This window comes from Leuciscus leuciscus (genome assembly GCF_965113295.1).
Source record: "Leuciscus leuciscus genome assembly, chromosome: 10".
NCBI classification, from domain to species: Eukaryota; Metazoa; Chordata; class Actinopteri; order Cypriniformes; family Leuciscidae; genus Leuciscus; species Leuciscus leuciscus.
The window spans coordinates 18,224,853-18,247,575 of NC_138734.1; the positions used below are offsets into that span (position 1 = coordinate 18,224,853).

The 22,723-nt window shown below is 40.4% G+C and overlaps 1 protein-coding gene and 2 long non-coding RNA genes across 3 annotated transcripts in view; 2 read left to right on the forward strand and 1 right to left on the reverse strand.

The window, feature by feature from the left end:
* LOC309508523 overlaps positions 1-22,723 on the reverse strand; it is a 194,364-nt gene that overhangs the window by 152,249 nt on the left and 19,392 nt on the right. The window lies entirely within an intron of this gene.
* Positions 473-7,587, forward strand: LOC309508377 (extracellular calcium-sensing receptor-like; the record flags this gene model as incomplete). The annotated part of the gene is made up of 6 exons (XM_082182980.1): positions 473-513; positions 1,786-2,077; positions 2,615-3,433; positions 3,559-3,789; positions 6,390-6,513; positions 6,692-7,587. The coding sequence occupies exons 1-6, from the start codon at positions 488-490 to the stop codon at positions 7,585-7,587; spliced, it is 2,388 nt and encodes a 795-aa protein (XP_082039106.1). The 5' UTR covers positions 473-487.
* Positions 8,775-22,723, forward strand: part of LOC309508678 — a 145,143-nt gene continuing 131,194 nt past the window's right edge. The window contains exon 1 of the long non-coding RNA XR_014209668.1: positions 8,775-9,824. This is a non-coding gene — a long non-coding RNA (uncharacterized lncRNA). The remainder of the gene's footprint in view (positions 9,825-22,723) is intronic.

A 22,723-nucleotide genomic window follows, 5' to 3' on the forward strand; every position in this document is an offset into this window, starting at 1 on the left:
GGTATCATTACTGGGGTTACGCATTTTAATTCTCGAAGTAGTTTTTATTTGTTTTTGTGCTCTCCAAGGGCTTTCTACACTTATCCCCCACTCACTTGTTTTCCTGTTGCATGTTCTTATGCCCCAGGCAAATTAAAGTCTACAAAAGAGGAGTTATCATCTAACCTTTCTTTCTTTGCTGGAAAAGCGTGAGCCTGCAGTTCTGCACTCAGTCTCTCTCTCTCTCTCTCTCTCTCTCTCTCTCTCTCTCTCTCTCTCTCTCTCTCTCTCTCTCTCCCCCTCTCTTTGTAAAGTGATGGAATTGATTATGTGGTTGTGGCTGGTGGGAATCATAGTTGAGATGGTCGGGGTTTGTGGTGCAGGCCTGTCATGTGGTCTGCAGGGCAGATATTTTTCAGAGAGCTTGTATAAAGAGGGAGATGTGATTATTGGTGGTCTGTTTCCAATTCATAATGAAGCACCAGCACCTGATCATGCTTTTACTGAAATGCAGCATGCTGCTCGCTGCCAGGGGTGAGAATAATGAGAACATTTAAAATGAACTATAAGGCAACTTATACAACTGTTAATACATTCAAAATGTTTTCTCATGGAGCAGTGGCGTGCACAGACCTCCTCAGGGGCAGGGGCGGAAGGACCAAAAAGGGCAAAAAAAAAAAAAGAAGAGTTTCTTGTTTTCCTTTTTCTTTTTATCCTTTCTTTCCTTGGCATTCTATTAAAAGACGTTGATACAATTAGAATGCATAGCACATCAAACGAAAATAGGGAAATGATGATAATATTACTAAATATTATTTACTTTACCAAACAAAACAGTGAGAATCAAGAAGGTAATTATGAGGAATTCATGTTTAGATTTGTTGATGTTGTACATTTTATGTATATATTATATGCATTAAAGTGTTAGCTATCATGAAATCAGAAACACTTTACAATAATGTTTCATTAGTTAAATTTGTTAACATGAACTAATAATAAACTTCACTTCTACAGCATTTATTAATGATTAGTTCATATTAATTTCAGCATTTAGCCAACTAAAACATTATTAAAATCAAAAGTTGTATTTGTTAAAATTAGTTAATGCATTGACTGTGACATAACATGAACAAACAATTAACAGTTGTATTATTATTAACTAAGATTAACAAATACAGTAACAAATGTGTGTTGCTCATGGTTAGTTCATGTTAGTTAATAAACAAATTAACCTTATTGTAAAGTGTTACTATGAAAACAAAGATATAAATTCCTTACAATTTAGAGTTGGACATGGACTTAAAATTTCCTTTCACTATATGTACCTATTTCCCCGAGCTAATAAGACTTGCTATATGGCCTTGGATAAAAACGAATGACATTGTCAGACTCAGAATGCGGCTGAAATAGATTTATACTTGTATTTTAGTTAAGCATAACTTGTATGCTGCCGCAACTTTTACAGTAGCATGGTAGGATAAATGTAAGTTTTCTGTATTAGCTTAATGTTATCTGCTGGCTGCTTAGTTTGAAGACTCGCGTGCACGCCACTGTCATGGAGGGTTTCTGTTAATTGTAATTACCTAACCTCACCCTGACTTTCCACTCAGCCTAAAATACCTTTATTTGATTTTTAATTTAATAAACTCATTTAGGTTGCCTGAAACAACATTTTCATTGTGCATATTCCAACAAACTAGGATTTCATATCACATCAGGCTATACCTCCATATAGATTATTACTGAACTGACCCAATTCAGTTATTTCTCAAATTACAAAACTTTACATTTTACATTCTCTTTTAGTGTTGACCTTCGTTCATACCGCTGGCTCAAAGCTATGATCTTCACCGTGGAGGAGATTAATCGGGACCCTGTTCTGCTACCAAACTTTACTTTGGGATACCTGGTAGCCGATACATGCCTAGCTGAGAGCACAACACTGAGTGCTGCTTTAGCTCTGGTAACAGGGCAGGAGGAGACAGTGTCGAGCGCTGAGTGCAACGGACCTCCAATGGTGCCTGTCATTGTCGGTGACGCTCGTTCCTCTGCCTCAATAGTGGTGGCTGACACGCTGGGAGTTTTTGATATCCCCATGGTATAATGAATTGACCCTCAGAGACCCAATCATTGATTGTTTTTTCCCACTTAAATTTTTTTTTTTGTGTGGGGTGGGGGTGGGGGGGGGGGGGGGGGATTATGTTTATGCGGTCTTTGTTTTGGGGTGACTTTTAGAAAAGTGTTCATTTTCAAGTACTTTTTCCAATATTTTATAAACTGGGTTATTTACTTTATAATTAACTTAAAATGCATATTAAGAGACAGGGGAGTTGATATATATATATATATATATATATATATATATATATATATATATATATATATATATGATCCAAATCAGCCAGTAATGGTGTCAGTAGGAAATTACAATGTGGTGTAACTTTGACATGCTAAACTTGTTGCAATACTTCATTTTAGAGTGTAAGCAACTGCTACTTGTACACAGGTCTATTGAAAACAGTATGAATTATTTAAATGTACGTGTAGCAATTTAGCTACAGTGTCTCTAAGCATAAAATGTGCATTTTTTACACAGTTTTTCTTCAGATCTTGTCTCTGTGCTTTGTCTGCCCAGGTTAGTTATTTTGCATCCTGTGCTTGTCTGACTGACAGTCTTAGATTTCACTCTTTCCTGCGTACTGTTCCCAGTGATGCCTTCCAGGCTAAGGCCATGGCCCGTCTGCTGCGCCTGCTGGACTGGACCTGGGTGGGGGTGGTTGCAGGGGATGATGAATATGGTAAAAGTGGTGTGCAGCTGCTCATGAAAGAACTGGAACATTTAGGGATTTGCGTAGACTACTTGGAATTCATTCCTAAATCACACTCACAAAGCAGGATCAGGCGAACTGTGGAGAGGATCCAGAGTTCCACAGCTCGTGTGGTGGTGACATTTGCCATTGCCCCTGACATAGTAGTCCTATTCAAGGAAGTGGTGGTGCAGAATGTGACCAACAGACAGTGGATAGCCACAGAGGCCTGGAGCACCTCCATTCAGTTCTTTGACCAAGCGAGCATTCCTCTTCTAGCCGGTACCATTGGCTTTGCCCTGCGCCGAGCTGATATTCATGGTCTTGGTGCTTATCTTGCCCAGCTGAGCCCTGTGAAGCAGCCAAATGAACCGTTCGTAAAAGATGTATGGGAAGAAATATTTGGTTGCTCGCTGGCACAGTACTGGCAGCCTTCATTTAAATTGCCAAAGTGCACAGGCTCAGAGAATGTGGAGAAACGTGGTCACATCTACATTGATGTTTCACAGTTGAGAGTTACTTACAATGTGTATAAGGCTGTGTATGCTATTGCCAATGCTATTCACAACATGCTGGCCTGTCAGCCTGGTAGAGGGCCGTTTGAAGATGGAGAATGTCCTGATGTGACTCAAATAAAGCCCAGACAGGTACAGACAGGAGGGGTCTAAAAAAAATATATAAAATAATATTTTCAATTTTTATGTTTTATGTAAATGACACTTTAAAAAAAAAAAAACTGCATATTATAATCTGTACTCTTTTCCTTTTACAGCTTCTGTACTACTTAAATGCAGTAAACTTCACAACACCAGTGGGTGAGCTGGTTTATTTTGAAGATAACGGCGAGCCATCTGCCTCTTATGACGTTATGAACTGGCATGTTGATGAAAGTGGAGCAGTGAATTTCGTCCAGGTTGGACAGTTTGATGCAGCCAAAGGACCAGGCCAGGAGCTGAACATAAGCCTTGAGAAAGTGTTTTGGGGTGGGGGCTGGACTGACAAAGTAAGAATCCAGTGACTTTTCATTCATTATATAATTTTAAATGTTTTTAGTTTAAATATTTGCCTTTAGAGATGCAAATACAAACAAACATTAAGGGACTCAATCTGGGGCTTGTACCATTATGGTAGCTGAACAAACTCAGGGTTACAGGATTAGTTTAAAGTTGACAAAACCAAACCAATTCAGTCAGGCTTTGTTGGTACCATGACACTTTCTCTGTCAACTCAGGCTTTGATTCTGAGTTAATGGAGAGCATGCGCATGAAAGTGTGACATCTGTAGCAAACAGCCAATCACATGCCTTGAAACATAAAGAAATTGCGATTCACCTCTCGTGAGAGAGTCAGCAAGATTATTTTCTCTCTTCTACCGAAGATTAAAGGGATAGTTCACTTTGAAATAAAATTTTGGTATGTTTTAGCTTACCTCAAGGGCATCCAAGATGTAGGTGTCTTTGTTTCCGCAGTAGTTTCAATTTTGATATTTTTAGGTCAAACCGTTCTTGTCTGTCAGTCATATAATGCAGGTCTATGGTCACCACCTCAAAGAGCATGCACAGAGAAGTCCAAATTAAACAATTCCCCATCGTAAGTACACATTGATGGCCTAAGACACGAAACGAGTGGTTTGTGTGAGAAAACGAACAGTATTTATATAGTTTTTACCTCTTGTACACTTTCCGGCGCTTGCGCAGACTAAGCCAGAACGCGCGCACACGTCACATACCAGGAAGCGCGCGCGCCCTCAGATCACTTGCACGTGGTTGTGTAGAGGTAAAAACGATATAAATACTGTTCGTTTTCTCACACAAACCGCTCGTTTCGTGTCTTAGGCCATCAATGTGTACTTATGATGGGGAATTGTTTAATATGGATTTCTCTGTGCATGCTCTTCGAGGTGGTGACCATAGACCTGCATTATATGACTGACAGACAAGAACGGTTTGACTTAAAAATATCAAAATTGAAACTACTGCGGAAACAAAGACACCAACATCTTGGATGCCCTTGAGGTAAGCTAAAACATACCAAAATTTAATTTCAAAGTGAACTATCCCTTTAAGAGATTGAAGAATATGAAAAACATAAATGCATACACAGCAAGAAAATATCTTGCTGTATCAGTGCAAGTGAAAGTTATAAAGTTAAATTATATAGTTATATATAATATATATATATATATATAGGTAGGCATACAGAGACTCGGACGTAAGATCACATGTAGTCATTTTTAAAGTTTTATCTGCTGATTCCAAATCTTATCTTATATTACTTATTATCTGTATATAATTATGTTAATTTAAACTACATTTATAATAATAATTGTTAAACTAAAATTGCTAATGTGTAATGGATTAGGGGTATAATAATTATATAAATCATGTATAAATCATATAAAATAATTATAGTAAATATTCATCACTAAAAGCCAGACAATTTTGTATTTAAAAATACCATGTAGGTATTGTAAAGGTCAAATTGTAAATGACCTTTAATTTGGAGCAAGAGTAACTGGGGGAGTGACTTTATTGCATCAGAGATGTGTCACTTTGCTCAATGCTGATTGGTCCAATATCAGTTTGAGATAGCTTACCTAGAAGATAACATGGAGCAGGTTAGCCATGAAGCATAAGGTACTGTGGTAAGCCACTTTCATTGTGCCTAAAACCCAGGGTTGGCAAACTAAACTGAAACATACCTGGCTATCCCCCTAAATCGGCTTCATTGAATAGGCCCCTTATTTGTCACTCATAATCAGGGGTTATATTGAGATAAAATCTGGTGGTGACTCTTATGGACTAGCAAGATATGTCATGCCATGACATGATCCCACCAGACACATTTATTTCAGACTATGTTGAAACAATTTTCTAACCCTACATACATTTGTGAGAAAAAAAATAAATATATACAAATATTAAATACATACTGTTTGGATAAATATACAAAGTACTGACAACCCTACATACATTTGTGAGAAAAAAACAACAAAACTTTTATACAACTGAATGTGTCAGTCCAGTGGTATAAATATTGCTTTTGATGTGAGGGGGTCCTGGGTTTAAAACCTGGCTGCCTGTACAAAAAAAACAAAAAAACAAACAAACAAAAAAACATGCAAGTTGTATTCTTTGCTTTCACCATCTAGTGCTATATATACTTATTCTGCTTATATTATTTTCTATAAGGGGTCCGTAGGGCTCTCTTGCCATGTAGAAAAAGAGGGAGAAACAAATCAGCAGGCAAAAAACAATCTCTTTCACTAATGAAAACAGTCTAGCGTGGTGTTACCACAAACAGTCATGCTTTTACATTCTCAAGTGCCCTCTGTAAAAACGGTACAAGAAGTGTGCAGGTGAATGCGTCCATTATCAAACCTCTCAGTATGGAGCAGATACAGCCCTTTAATGGACAAACCCCTGCTGAGAGTGGAAAGATATGTCCTGTGAATGAGTAAATGATTGTGTGTATGAGAGTGTACCTGTCTTTTATAGAAAGAGAGGAATGCATTTGTGTGAAGATTTTCTTTCTTTCTGCACTTCTTTATGTGCTTGTGCTGACGATGTGTGAGTCTAATTGAGTTTATTTCTGTATCATTCAGGTTCCTGTATCGGTGTGCAGTGTGAGCTGTCTTCCAGGCACTAGAAAGGCTGTACAAAAAGGAAAACCTGTCTGCTGTTTCGACTGTCTTCCCTGTGCAGCAGGAGAAGTCAGTAACATGACAGGTATTACATATACATAAATTTAGTCATCAATAACATGATCAAATGATCATTTTAATTGATTGGAAATAACTTTTTAACTATGAACATTGTGCTAGACATTGCAATAGCTATGTAGGTATCATTAAGAAATCTGTACAATGGAAAACCAACCTTTACTATGTGCAATAATGTTCTTTAGACTCTACAGAGTGTACAAGATGCCCTGAGCGGTTCTGGTCAAACACTGAAAGAACAAGGTGCATCTCAAAGGTTGTAGAGTTTCTGTCATTGCAAGATTCCATGGGAATTGTCCTGACAGTCTTATCTATCACTGGGGCAACACTGACCACAACTGTTCTGGCTGCCTTTTTCCATCATCGTTATACACCCCTTGTGCGGGCCAACAACTCTGAGCTGAGCTTCCTGTTATTGGTGTCGCTCACCTTCTGCTTCCTGTGCGCCCTAGTTTTCATTGGTCGGCCTGTGCCATGGAACTGCATGCTACGTCACACCCTGTTTGGAGTGAGCTTTGTGATCTGCATCGCCTGCGTCCTTAGTAAGACTGTGGTGGTGCTGGTGGCTTTTCGAGCCACCCTGCCTGGACCTAACCTGATGCAGTACTTTGGGCCCATCCAGCAGAGGGCAGGCATCTTCCTTTGCACGCTGGTTCAGGTTGTCATATGTCTTCTGTGGCTGCTGCTGGCTCCCCCTCTACCCTCAGAGAGTGCAGGTGAGCTTGGCGCTCGAGTGATCCTGCAGTGCACAGTGGGGTCTGTTGTGGGGTTTGTACTGGTGCTGGGCTACATCGGTCTGTTAGCAGTGGTCTGCTTCCTGCTGGCCTTCTTTGCTCGAAAGCTCCCAGACAATTTCAATGAGGCTAAATTCATTACTTTCAGCATGCTGATCTTCTGTGCTGTGTGGATTGCATTTGTGCCGGCGTACGTCAGCTCACCAGGGAAGTACACTGTGGCTGTGGAGATTTTCGCCATTTTGGCTTCCAGTTACGGCCTGTTGTTGTGTATATTCACCCCAAAATGTTACATCCTTCTGCTTAAACCTGAGAAAAATACAAAAAAAAACATGATGGCCAGATAAGGTTTACAAATGCAAGACTTTTATGAAAAGGCAAAATTTTTACTGAGTGCAATATTTATCACAATAACAACATGCATTTATGCATTGCATGTATGCATGCATTGCATATGCATTTAGTTAAATTAAACATTCTACTCTAAATGTTATAGGTGTTTTGTTTTTTATATTTCTATATGTGTATTTCAATGTATAAGTTATTTCCAATCAATTAAAATGATAATTTAATCATGTCATTGATTACTAAATATATGTATATGTAATACCTGTCATGTTACTGACTTCTCCTGCTTTGGAACAATCTACATTGTTAAAAGCGCTATATAAATGAAGATGACTTGACTGTACTTAACTGTATAATTACCCTATAGCAAGGACACCTTAAAATAAACTGTAACCCAGAATTTTTTTTGTTGTTGTTGAATCCCTTAAAGTTATCAATTAAAAGACAAAACGGCCATCCTGTTATCAGTGTTGCCAGATTGAGTGGATGATCTCCAGTCCAAAAGCTCACCAAAACCAGCCCACTCTAAGAAAAACCCACCCAAAATTCTAACTGCCAAAATTTTTTTATTGCCATGTCAATCAAGGTTGATAATTTTTATCTCCTTAAAGCAGAATAATGATGACAAAATAAAATAAAAATACATTTCCCAGGAAAACGGATCAAACCAGGGCAAATAATAAGAGTATTAGCACATTAGCACAAAATATCCAGGATGTCCATAGTCCAAACAGAAGGAAATCTAAACAAGGCAGGCAAACAAACAACTGCAATTCATTGACATGACCAGACAAAGGAGAAGTGCAAACACAGCAACTTAAATGGAAAGGCAAACAAGGGTAATTGATGACACACTGCTGAACAGAATGAATAATCATAATCAGTAACCATAGTGACTAAAGAGTGGCGGGAAACTAGAACAAATGATACATGTGACTAAAGATAAACAAACTAAAAGTCCAAACATAACTGAACCGTTACAGTAACTTATACATTTAGGCCACTTTTGCATTGTGATCGCTTGAATATACAGATGCACATTTAAAATTGCGCTAAAACCCTGTCACTCATGATGAGCCATCACGTCTCACCAACATAAAATACGGTAAATCGATTGACAGGTCTCCCTTACTGGTTACTCTTACTGGTCTTACAGGTCTCCCTTATTGGCCCTAATTGGTTAACCCTCTGAGGTCGGCAAACGCGCCCCCGCGTTTTGCTGGATTTTCTTCACATTGTAGCACAATAAACTTAAATTACTCCGTCATTTATGGTCATACAGAAAAAAGAAATATCTGTGATATTTCTACTTTTGTATGTGTCCACTTACAATCAAATCAAAACATTGTACTTTTGTAAAATAAAGAAAATAAACAGGGTGTGCGTTCTGCCTCTCCGTCGCGGTGAACTTTTTTTTCTTGAGCACGTCTATAAACTGAAACAAAACTCAGCGAATACTTGTCACACATTTATGAGCCATATACCTTTATACACATTTAAGTGTGTACTTTTAAATGATCGGATTCAAACTGAAAACAAATATTCTCTGTTTAAGTAAATTGTATAAAACCAACAGGATGTCCAGTATCTCAAACGCTTGCTAATTACTTTTAATTCGACCACGCCCACTCGCGCAAAAGTGATTCACATGCAAATCGTCCACATGGAACGCAAACGCCCTCGTTACCTCAAACACAAAACACCAAAAAACTTCACAAGTCTCTGCTTTTCGTCGAGTTTGGAAGACACGTCTGAGCTTACATTGTATTTACCTCAGAAGAAGAAGAACGCGATTTGAAGACAAGAAAGATGTAAGGTAAGAAATCCTTACTTATTAGTTTATGGTATTGTTGCATAAACTTCACATTGCAGTTGAACTGTTGCTAGATATATGGTGAATATTATACTATTTAGACCCGTGTTTACTGTTAAATACTGTTTGTGGATATCTGCTCAAACATAGATATGTATAACCATAATGTTTAATATTTTGGCGCGCGATTGCGTTTGAATGTATCATATTTTGGAGCGCGATCGCGTTTGAATGTATCATATTTTGGAGCGCAATCGCGTTTGAAAGGAAAAATGCACCAAACATTAGGCTTTATGTTTTTACTATTATCTCATTTCATATCATCATAACGAATGGAAACATTTGAAGTAACATAAGATAATCAATATATTTTTCTCTAGCATTGTTACTGAAATCTTTTGGAAGATTTATAGGCTGCTATAGGTTATTGTTATTATTATTTTATGCAGTACTGCACATAGCTTGTGCCTACAAGGCACAACAAACATGGTGTTCATTATATTATATATTGTTGGAAACATTTGTGTGTGTGTGTGTGTATTCTGTGAATTTTAAAAAGCAATTTTAACCAGAAAAATAAAAAATGTATTCCCAAAATCGTGCAGGCCTAGTTTCTCTTGATACCAGTATGTTCATTTTTTTTCTTTTCTTTCAGGGACTAGATGCCACTGAGTCCTGCTCTGAGTCTCTGTACATGAACATGGTAAAGTGAAAATCAAACACCTTGGAAATGAAAGGTATGTACAATGTCTTTAGGAATGGCACAAAGGTCTCTGTCTTTGGATCATTGTTTTCAATGTGCTCTTTTGTCATTTGTTGTGTATTTTTGGATTATGTTGTGTTGTAAATAAATCCAAACAATCTAAAAGCCATTATTTTTTAAATCTCCTCATTCTTTGTGCAAGGTTGCTCTGAATGACAGGGCCTGATCGCTCCTAATAGGGCAGTTAGGGGAGTGTCTTTGTCTTTCTCAGGTGTTGAAGGCTTACATATTCATGAGATGATCACGCCTCTTCGCATTTGGCTTTCTCACACAAAACACGTCTTGGAAATTTTAAATCAATATATTGTCTTATCTGAATGAGCAGTCAGGGTGATTTTCACACAGTTTTGGAGCAAATATTCTAGGCTACGTGATACAATTTTCAAAAGTCTTGTGAAGAAATAATCAGTATGGGTTTCATGGCCTTATTTCAGTGACAATTTTTTTTGGTATTTTCACAAACCACGCATAAATGTCATTATCTCAAAACTACAAACTTTTACATACATGCTGCTGATATATTATTGTAGCAGACTAACTTTTTTTTTTTATACATGCCATGGGATTAATCAATGCAGGCTGATGAATGATGTATAATAATAATTATTAATCTGCATACCCTAGTTTTGCACTGATGTAACAAGACTGACAGTGACACAATAAGACCTCATGTTAGCATCTTTTTACATGTATGTTCTTTAATGTTTGATTATAATTTTACTGTCTTCACATAGGGATGGGATTTGATAAGATTTTATCAATAATAATATATAATGTATGTAATAAATAGAACCTTATTGTAAAGTGTTACTGATTAGTTATACACCGATTCAGACGTCTCCTGAGTTCACTGTTGGAAAGATCAGTTGTTTTAACGATTCATTAAAATGAATCGGTTCAAAGGAGTCATTATTAGTTCGCGAATTGGACGTGTCGTGCGATTATCCCAGCAGTTAGGACATGGACATCCAAGATTTGTGTCAAGTTGTCAACATAGAAAACATTTCATCACTGTATAGTTTTATTTCGTTTAATTAAAGTGTTGTTTTATGTCAGCTGAATGTCCGGAACGCTTTTCAGAGAAGATAAGGAAACTTATTCGAAAAATCTCAGAATGCTCCACACGAAACTTTGGTCTTCCGACCTTTTACCACTGTGTCGATTTATTTTGATTAATATGTGCGAGGGAGAGAGAGCAACACAGCGCCTAGTTTGGAGACGGTGAAGTCGTTTACACAGAGAGTGCGCGCGCGCGACCGGCTCTCTCTCTCTCTCTGGTCGTTCTTTTAGTTAAAACATGCGCCCTGTGACCCCTGTCACAAACGCAGCCGTTCATCTACATTACTCACCGATCAAATAAGACTTTGGCGGGACAAAAATTCACTTTGGCGGGCGCTAAAACAAGTTCAATGCAGGAAAATTCATGCGTGAGTTTCCATTAGACTCGCACAGTAGCCAGGCAAATGGCGAGCTCAGCTGTTGTTGACGCTGTGTGTGTCATGGTGTGTGTGCTTCAAGATTATGACGCAAGTGCTAAGATTCCGATTGGCCAAGAGAAAAAGTGCTAAGATTCCGATTGGCCCAGAGAAATGTAAATTATAAGAATTATCCAATAATGTTTCGCAATTCTAGCCTGCATGGCAGTTTACTGTGAGAAACAATAGTCGGAGATCACTAAAATTAATGTTTGGTGTGTGAACTCGCAAGTATGATGTCAGGCACTGTAATTTGCTCTGGCCCCTTCCTGTTCTTAGGAGTGATGATACTTTGGCTGTCTAAGTGGTTTCTGCAAAATAATATAGGCTTCATAGACAATTGGAAAAGTTTTTGGGGCAGACCTGACCTGTTGAAAAGAGATGGTATTCATCCCTCCTGGGATGATGCTGCTCTTATCTCTAGTAATATGGCACATATTCTTAGAGCTCAAACATGACGATTTGGGACTCAGGTCAGGAAGCAGACAGACTGGCTAAACCGACCGTCTGCTAGCTGTCTTGCGTCATTGTGGTCAGATAAATCCCAACACAGACTCTTTCACCAATATAGCATCATATAGAGACTGTGTCTGTTCACCGAATTAGGAAATACAAAAAACTCCCACACCCATTTAAGGGTAATTTTTTTATTGATGTTCAACAAATAAAAAATAGATATAATACAGATGAACAAATGATAAAGCTCGGGTTGCTGAATATGTGATCCCTTACTTCCAAAGCACTTATTGTTAATGATATAATTACTTATTATAACCTAGACGTGTAGTTTTTGACAGAAACCTGGCTAAAACGAATACATTACTTTAAATGAGTCCACCCCCCAAGATTACTAGGGCTGTAATCAACCAAAGAAAATCTTGGTCGACTGAAATCCTAAAAATGGCGTTAGGAAAAAAACCGTTAAATTAATTAGCTGCGCACTGTGGCGCAGTACTTGGTAGCCTTGTTGTCCGCCTAAAATCCTAAATTAATTATAAATAAACATTAAAAAACAAGTAGGCTATTTGCAGTATATTAAATCGTTTTTGACCTAATTATTTTGCACTGAAATGAGTCTGACACACGAGTCTGTCGGCTGTGACAGCGTTGCATCACGTGCACCTGCGCAATATCATAGCCTATGATTTCCGAAAATAGTACTGTTGTCAACTAATGATATCATCACAAGAACTTTTGAGGAATATACAACATAATTTAGACAATTGTTTTTGTCATATGTATTATAATAACTGACAGACACTATCATTTCAGCCGCTCTGTGCAGCTCGCTTGAACATAGGAGCTCAGCTTCGCGGCTGAGACACGAATAGACTAATAACTTAAAGCTTTTACTCTTAAACACAAAAGGCACGTCCACTTTAATAAAAAAAGAATATTTATTAAACAAACCAGATCAAGAGTAGAAACTAAATAAAGTGCATAACTGAAAAATAAAGCATAGGCTCAAAACGAATACAAACAGTGGGCACAGCGCAAATTTGCATTCGACTTTTTCCCCGTTTTCTATTTTAAAAAAAATGCTGCCACACTGCCGATGTCTTTGTTGACATGGTAGAAGAGGACTGACTATGAATTAAACGCTCTCACAATTAAATAAATTATATTCAACAAACCTTCTAGTAGCCTACTTTCTTCAATCTGTCTCTCTTCTCCAGTGGGTTGGGCTAATCCAAAAGGAGTGAAAGCAAGGGGGGTGTTCTGAAGACAAACTGTTACCTGTGAAACAGGGGTGCTCTGAAAACACCCCCATTAGCAATTAGTGCTTTCCACCTGATGAAATGAACGCGGCAAAACTGATGAAATGAACGCGGCGAAACTGATGAAATGAATGCGGCAAAAATATCGACCAATCAGAATTTTGGTCGAGCCAGAACGTATCGACCAATTAATCGACTAATCGACTGGGAGATTACAGCCCTAAAGATTACTATTATAAAAACGAGCCATGTCTGAAAGGAAAAAGGGTGGTGTTGCTGTAATCTATAGTAATATCTTCAGAATTACTGAGAAGTCTAGTTTCAAATATAATTCTTTTTAAGTGTTGGTGCTTAATGTAACACTATCTAGTGTAAATGATAAAATGTATACAGGCCAGCAGGGCACCATACAGACTTAATCAAAGAATTTGCTGATTGTGGCGAACAGGATGAGGCCGAGGGCCGTGGGAGAGCGGCACGAAGCCGGTGGCGTGATTGCTGATTAGCGATACCTGTGAGACGCACCAGTCTCTTATCTCTCACGGAGGAGCAGAAGCATAAAGGGGGAGCGACGACAGTGGAGATCGAGAGAGGACAGGCCTGAACTTGTGTTGTGTTTTGTTTTATTGTGACAGCAGTCGTCCGTGAGGGGCTGCTGTCTTTTACTTTCGTTTTATATTTGTTTTATTTTTATCATTAAAATGTGTTTGAATGTTCGCCGGTTCCTGCCTCCTTCTTCCCACAAGATTTAACCTTGTTACACTGGTGCCGAAACCCGGGAAGAAGGAGGCAGGAACCGGCGAACATTCAAACACATTTTAATAAAGAAAACAAACACAACCCTAAATATTTATTTGAGACAATGGCTAAATTAACAAGAAATAAAGCTTCTACTTTTGAAGTTTCCAAAGAGCATAGCAGTAATGACTTTATGAACTTCTTTACTTTCAAGATTGATAATATTAGAGAGGAAATTATGCAACCATCTACTTCAGTATCGCATCAGGCAGTGCACTGTAGTGTCCCTGAGGAAAAATTCCATTAATTATTTGCAATAGGAGAGGAAGAAATGTCTAAACTCGTTAAATCATCTAAATCAACAACATATATGTTGGACCCTATACCAACTAAACTTATTAAACCTCTTATTAAAAAAAAAAAAAAAAACGCAACTTGACCCTAGAGAATTAGTCAATTACAGGCCGATCTCAAATCTAACCTTTTTGGCAAAGATACTAGAAAAGTCAGTATCCTCACAACGGTGTTCCTTTTTAGAAAGAAATGGCATCTGCAAGGATTTTCAGTCAGGATTTAGACCGTACCATAATGCTGAGACTGCTCTCATTAGAGTTACAAATGATTTGCTCTTATCATCCGATTGTGGTTGTATCTCTCTATTAGTGTTACTCGATCTTAGTGCTGCATTTGATACCATTGACCACATCATTCTTTTAAATAGACTCGAAAATTATGTTGGCATTAGTGGAATTGCATTAGCATTGTTTAAATCGTACTTATTAATGTTGTTTTTGGCGGCCTGTTTTAATTTTAGTTTTAGTCTAGTCTTTGTGTCAAGCTGTCATTTTAGTTTTAATTAGATTTGGTCATGTTCATACTCTTTTAGTCTAGTCAAGTTTCAGTCGGCTAAAAGTCTGAGCATTTGAGTCTTATTTTAGTCAGAATTATCCATGACTATTTTCGTCAAGTTTTAGTTGACGAAAACTGATGACATTTAGTCTAGTTTTAGTCAATGAAAATTGTATTTTAGTCTCTTTTTAGTAATGCAATTCTATTTAACCCAGTCAATATAGTGTACCACTATGGAAAAATATCAAAAATAGCGAACAGAAAAGTAACACTCGTCTCATTCGTGGAGGTGGAAAAACAAGTTCTTTGTGACATGCAAGATTTATTGTATTAAAATTTAAATGCAAAAGAAAAGGCATGAGAGTCGGCTGTTTTTGTCAATTTTCAATTTTAATTTTAAATGTTTGCGATTTTAAAATAAGTACATGGTTACATATTTTACCACTTGCTTGAGCAACTTAATATATAAATCCATATAGAAGTAATGCATTGAATAATACGTTGTTTAAACTGTGTTTAAACGTGAATTACGTCTATTAAAGACTGTATATGTGTACAAAGAGAATCGCAATGCTGACAAAACTTTTTTTTTAAATAAAAGTAGCTGATAACTTCTGGATTTGAAATAAAAATAGTGAGTATGTGTTTGCAGGCGCGCTGGAAGCTGTTTCATGCGAGGGGGGCTGAGGGCTGGGTTGGAAAATATGTGACGTCATTATGTTCTGGCTGACGACAAGACATGAAATTTCTCTGTACTGTATACGTGTTGTAGCCATTAAAGAAAAAAATTTTAGTTTCATATTTATGTTTAAATAGTATAGGCTAATGTTATTTTTTAATTGAATAAATGTTGATTATGAAAGTGAGCATGCAGCATGAGAAAGACAATAATAATACATCATGAGATGCGCAATATGTCTGGAGACAAGGAGTGTCACAACCATGCCAGACTCCACCCTCACACAATCACAGCGCACTCCCTCGCCTGATTACTGATCTCACACACCTGCACGTCATCAGTCCTGCAATTACCTCCAGCACTTAAGCCCCACTCTCACTCTCAGTCATTGTCTGGTATTGTTTGCATCAAGATGCTAATGCTGTGTTTACCTCTAGGACTCCAAAGCTGTTTTCCTGTTTCCTTGTGATCTATCCAAGTCTTCCTCGTTGTTACTCATCTCCAGTGTGTTCTCCTGAGTCTGCTCCATTCCTGTGTGTCTCCATCCAATCTCCATCTACAAGTATATGAACTGTGTCATTCTAGTCTGAATCATCTGGATCTCTACTCACCCACTTACCTTCACCTGCACTGCTGATCACTCATCTGGTTGTTCAAAATGAACTCTCATTACCTGCATCCGTGTCTGTCACTTCTGTCTTGTAACAGAATACCGGACCACACCGACGAACACTAGCATGAGCACCCCGGATCCCTTCCAGGACCTCGCGAACGATATCCGTCAGGCACTTCCTTCTGTTCCACCAGCATCCACTTCCGCAAACACTGTCGCCGCTTCTTCACCACCGGTGTTTGCCAGTCCCATGGCCCGACTGGCGCCCTTTTCAGGATCGGCGGAGGATTGCAACGGGTTCATCCTGCAATGTTTGCTGGTCTTGGAGATGCAACCGCACTTGTACCCGAACGACCTCTCAAAGGTAGCGTTCGTTACATCACAGTTGAATGGTAAGGTGCTACGTTGGGCCGAATCACTCTGGACCCAGAAAAGTGACATAGTCCAGACTATCTCCAGTTTCCTCTCGCCTCAAGGAAGTTTTCGGGACGCCCACCTGGGATTCATCGATTGGAGAACAACTACACCAGTTGAGGCAAAATTCCATGACTGTGAGTGAATATTCCCTGCAATTCTGTACACTAGCTGCCGCTAGCGGGTGGAATGAACAAGCTCTGATCACCACTTATCGTCAGGGTTTGAACCCTTGCGTGCGGTTGCATCTCGCTGCATACGAGGATTCCATCGGGCTTGAACGCTTCATCCAACTATCCACCCGCTTCGCCACTCGTATGCAGTCGTGTCTCGAAGAGCACCAAGACCAGTGACTCTCTCTTCCACCCCTCCGCCGACCTGAGTCCATCAGCCCTCCAGAACCAGCCCACGAACCCATGCAGCTGGATAGCGTACTCCTCGTCCCATGGTGAGTGCTATATTTCCTTCGATAGATAAGATGAAACCACTCACTACCATTGTGAACCTAACTGCTGCCAATGTTACTATTCCAGTCTTCGCCCTTCTCGACTCGGGGTCAGCTGGCAATTTCCTCTCTGGCGCCCTCTGCCGTCAGCTCAAGCTCAAGTCTACCGCCACGCAATCCATCTATCAAGTCAACTCGATAACCGACAGACCTCTCAGCCGGAAGCGGGTGCGTCTCTGTGCTGGACCCATTCAGCTTCAAGTAGGAGCCCTACATGTGGAACAACAACATTTGCTGGTTCTGGAGGAATCCACCGCTGATGTGATTCTAGGGCGCCCATGGTTGGAGCAGCACAATCCCATCATCTCCTGGAGGACCGGCGAAATCCTGAAGTCGGGCAACAGCTGCTTCCCGAACTGTTTTCCTGCACTTCCGGTTTCGACTACTCCTCGGACCAGGGAGCTGTCCCTCTGCTCTACCTCCATCGAAAGTCCAGTGGAGAAATGTTCGGTGGACATTCCTCCTTGTTATGCCCACTTCAGTGATGTTTTCTGCCTCCAGCAAGCCTCCAAGCTGCCTCCACACCGGCCATGGGACTGTGCTATCGATCTGCTTCAGGGTGAGCCAGTGCCCCGTGGGAAGATTTATCCTCTGTCACTTCCGGAGGAGAAGGCCATGGTGGAATACATCAAGGAGGCTCTGGATCAAGGTTACATCCTTCCGTCTACTTCCCCTGCTGCTTACAGCTTCTTTTTTGTGGCGAAGAAGGATGGAGGCTTGCGGCCCTGTATAGATTACCATGCACTCAACCGGATCACTGTCAAATTCCGTTACCCCCTTCCTCTCGTCCCCGCTGCGCTGGAACATCTCCGTGGCGCCACTGTTTTCTCCAAGTTGGACCTCCGCAGCGCGTACAACCTCATCCGGATACGTGAGGGTGACGAAAGGAAGACGGCCTTCGTGACCCCTACTGGGCACTATGAGTACCTCGTCATGCCATATGGATTGGCCAACGTATTCCAGGACTTCATCCATGAGGTACTCCGGGAGTTCCTCCACAAGTCTTTCTATGTCTATATAGATGATATCCTGATTTACTCCCGGAGTATGGTCAAACATCGCCACCATGTTGCGGAGGTCCTAAAACGCCTGAGGGATTTCCAGTTGTTCCTGAAGGCAGAGAAGTGCTCTTTCCACCAACCCTCAGTGCAGTTCCTTGGTTATCACATCGATAACAGTGGCATCCGGATGGACGAGGGTAAGGTGGATGCCATCCACAACTGGCCCATACCCACCACCATCAAGGAACTCCAACGATTCCTCGGATTCACCAATTTCTACCGCCGCTTCATCCTGAACTACAGCACCATCGCCAGTCCACTTACTCCCCTCCTACGCCACAAGCCCAAGTCTCTGTCCTGGACACCCATTGCCACCCAAGCCTTCGAGTCTCTCAAGAAATCTTTCACCTCCGCTCCCCTCCTGGTTCATCCAGATCCAGAGAAGCCCTTCGTCGTGGAGGTCGACGCCTCGACCACAGGAGTGGGAGCGGTCCTTTCCCATGCGCCTTCTTCCGCAAACTCAACCCGGCGGAAGTCAACTACGACATCGGCAGCAGGGAGCTGTTAGCCGTCAAGCTGGCTCTTGAGGAGTGGAGACACTGTTTGGAGGGCGCACAACATCCATTCGTGGTGTTGACGGATCACAAGAATCTACAGTACCTCAGAGACGCCAAGAGATTAAACCCACGACAGGCAAGATGGGCATTGTTCTTTACCCATTTCCGCTTTACCATCTCCTACCTCCCTGGTTCCAAAAATATTAAAGCGGACGCTCTATCCCATCTCCATAGTCCTGAAGAGAGGACAGAAGAGCCAGAACATATCCTGCCTGAGAACCTTTTTGTAAGTCCCATCACTTGGTCTGAGGAGACCCTGCCCTCCTCCAATGTCTCCACCAACACTCCGCCGGGTTGCCCACCAGGTTTGCTCTACATCACCCGGACACCGCGCACTCCTCTCATCCACACTTCCCACACGTCGCTGGGCACTGGCCACCCAGGGGTCAATGAGACCCTCTCGCTGCTAAAAGAACGCTTCTGGTGGCCTAACATGGCAGCGGACGTCAGAAGGTACGTGAGAGGTTGCAAGGAATGCGCCATCTCGAAGGGCCCTCGTCACCAACCCCCACTGTTCCCCTGGTCTGGGGAACCATCGGATGTTCCTGCTGTCGACTACTGGTTCGGAGAGAGTGAGAGGGTATGTCACAACCACGCCAGTCTCCACCCTCACACAATCACAGCGCACTCCCTCTCCAGATTACTGATCTCACACACCTGCACGTCATCAGTCCTGCAATTATCTCCAGCACTTAAGCCCCACTCTCACTCTGTCATTGTCCAGTATCGTTTGCATCAAGACGCTAACGCTGTGCTTACCTCTAGGACTCCAAAGCTGTTTTCCTGTTTCCTTGTGATCTATCCAAGTCTTCCTCGTTGTTCCTCGTCTCCAATGTGTTCTCCTGAGTCTGCTCCATTCCTGTGTGTCTCCATCCGATCTCCATCTACAAGTATACGAACTGTGTCATTCTAGTCTGGATCTCTACTCACCCACTTACCTTCACCTGCACTGCCGATCACTCATCTGGTTGTTCAAAATAAACTCTCATTACCCGCATCCGTGTGTCTGTCACTTCTGTCTTGTAACAAGGAGTGGGTAAGACATGATTTTGAACACTTCATTGAGTTTTGTTTTGTAGAAGGACTATTTTTAAAAGATTTTCGTTTTGTATAAATTGTATCTTAATTTTGATCAATTTATCAACCAATTGCCTGTATTTAATAAATAAGAAGCAAATATATAGCAGACAATGTAATAAGGCGCCGGCATGATCACTTGCATTGCACGTGAACTGGAGGGTGCCGAAACTCAGCTTGTGCCTCACAGATTTGAGAAATATAGGTTATCTATTATAAAAGGCTTGAAATGTCTACTTTTAAGCGAAACTATTCAAAACGAAAAGAAATAGGTTACTCTCTGATTATGTAATCCATGAAATGTGCATTTCTCTCTGGCGTTCATGGCGAGTCCACATCGTCAACGTCATCTTTGCAGCGACACAGAAAACACAAGTTTATTAATAAACAATTAAATGTCTCCTTGCTATTTTTGACACATTCATACTTTTGCCGGTTCTTTGTGGCAAGCTTTATGCGTGCGGTCGTGCGCCTGAGTGCGGCTATATTACGTAAACACTCATTATCCTGTGTATATATCTATTTAATTAAAATAATATAAAGGGGCGATTTGTCCACTAATGGCTTAAATGAACAACTAGTCGACTAGAGAAAAAAATTTAGTCGGAGGCAGCCCTTATTCCACATATTTTCGTGCCAGCAGGCCATTCTGGGTTGAGCGAGCGACCCTGAGCGGAATGAGCGAGCGGAGCGGCATATTCAGAAATGCACTCGATCTCCGCTCACATGCTCTGATCGGAACAAAGCATGACAAATTCAAACTTTATTTCATTTTCTCCACAGCTTGAATACTCACTACATTAGGCATAAGAGCGTTAGTTAAGTCCATTTTTTTTTTTTCACGTTTTTAAGTATGTTATGTTTATGTTAGTCCACAGCCCCCCACCAGGGGGTGCTGATGCTATGACGAGGGGGGCTGCAGCGCGTGCTGCTCCTGCACCACATACATTAAGCACATGGAGTATGTGTGAAACGGGCGTCACACTTAACTTTGTTTGTTGTCATTTACGCTAACTCACCGCAGCTGCATCTTCTAAATTATGCCGCGAGTGGTGCTTGAGGAAGTGACGTCGCCTGCGTCTGTGCAGTGCGACCTGATGCAGCCCCTGAAGTGAGACACGGGAAACAGAAATACTGCAAAATAATAATAATAATGCGACTCAACGAGACGAAATAATGTCATAACATTTCGTCTCATCTCGTTTTGGTCAACGGAAATTAAGAGACTGTAGCGACTGAGACAAATCAGACACAATTATTTGGCATATGCACGAACAAATCTTTAAAAAACTTCCATCTGAGAGCTGTGGTCCCAACCCCCCCCCAGGCGGGGCGAAAAGGGCCTGGTTGCCGTGGCCGCGATCAGATAGGATGTTTTTTTATGACTCTTAGGAATGCTAACAAGTAACTAACTCTGCCACAGATATCAGAACAAACTCTCCTGCGTTCATTTAATCGTAGACAAATGGATCTATAAATGAACATGCATCCCAGAAACTGTGTGAATGATTTACTGGCTTGTGTACCATTATGTATATACTTTGATATATATTTGTACAACCAAATTATACAACCAAAACGGGACTCTCACTTAATTCTCGCTGAGCAGGAGAGATAAACCCTTTTAATAATATGTATTCTATGCATAAGTAAGTAAGTAAAATGTATTTATATAGCACTTTTCACAGATAGACATCACAAAGTGCTTCACAGTAAAATGTAATACAAGAACAATTTAAATACATTCCACAAGATACAAACAGCAAACACAACAAACAACCATAAAAAAACCCTCGATTAACCAAAAGCCTGCTTGAAGAGCAAAGTCTTCAGTTGTTTTTTAAAAGAATCAACTGAGTTCGCGCAACGTAGAACAAGAGGCAAAGCATTCCACAGCCTGGGAGCGACTGCCTAGAATGACTGGTCCCCTCTAGTTTTAAAATGAGTGCGAGGAACAACTAATAGCATCTGGTCTAAAGACCTGAGACTCCGGGTAGGAGTGTGAAGCTGTATCAGGTCAGTGATGTAGGTAGGGACTTGGCCATGCAAGACTCTAAAGGTAAGAACCAGGATTTTAAAATGAATTCTATACTGGACTGGTAACCAGTGAAGTGATGCTAAAACAGGTGTGATGTGTTCTCTTTTCTTAACGTAGGTTAAAAGCTTGCAGCAGAGTTCTGAACAGCCTGGAGACGATGAAGCTCCTTTTTACTCAAACACGTAAAAAGACTGTTACAGTAGTCTAAACGGGAGGAGATGAACGCATGAATAATCATCTCTAACTCACCTTTAGTCACAAATGTTCTTAATTTTGAAATATTCCTCAGTTGAAAAAAGCAGTTTCTAACTAATTGTTTAGAATGAAGCTCCAAGGACATAGCTGACTCGAAGACAACACCTAAGCTCCTGAGGCTCGGTTGGACAGACGGGCCTAAGTCACCAATATATTGTATTATCTTTGGGATTTTACTTTCAGGGGCGATGATTAGTGTTTCTGTTTTGTCAGAATTCAGAAGCAAAAAGTTCTCACATAACCACTGTTTAATACTAGTCAGACAGTTAATTAAAGAAGACAATTTAAACAACTCAGTTTCCTTAAAGGAGCAATACAGTTGGATATCATCCGCATACAGGTGGTAAGATATGTCGCTAAACTGACTAATAACCTGACCGAGAGGAAATATATACAAGAGGAACAAGATAGGACCCAAGACAGAACCCTGAGGTACCCCACACGACAACTCTGCAGTTTCAGACATGATCTGATTCACATTAACACTAAAACTTCTACCAGACAGGTAGGATGAAAACCATTTTAAATCTGATCCCGACATACCAACCAGATCACAAAGTCTATTAATCATAATATTATG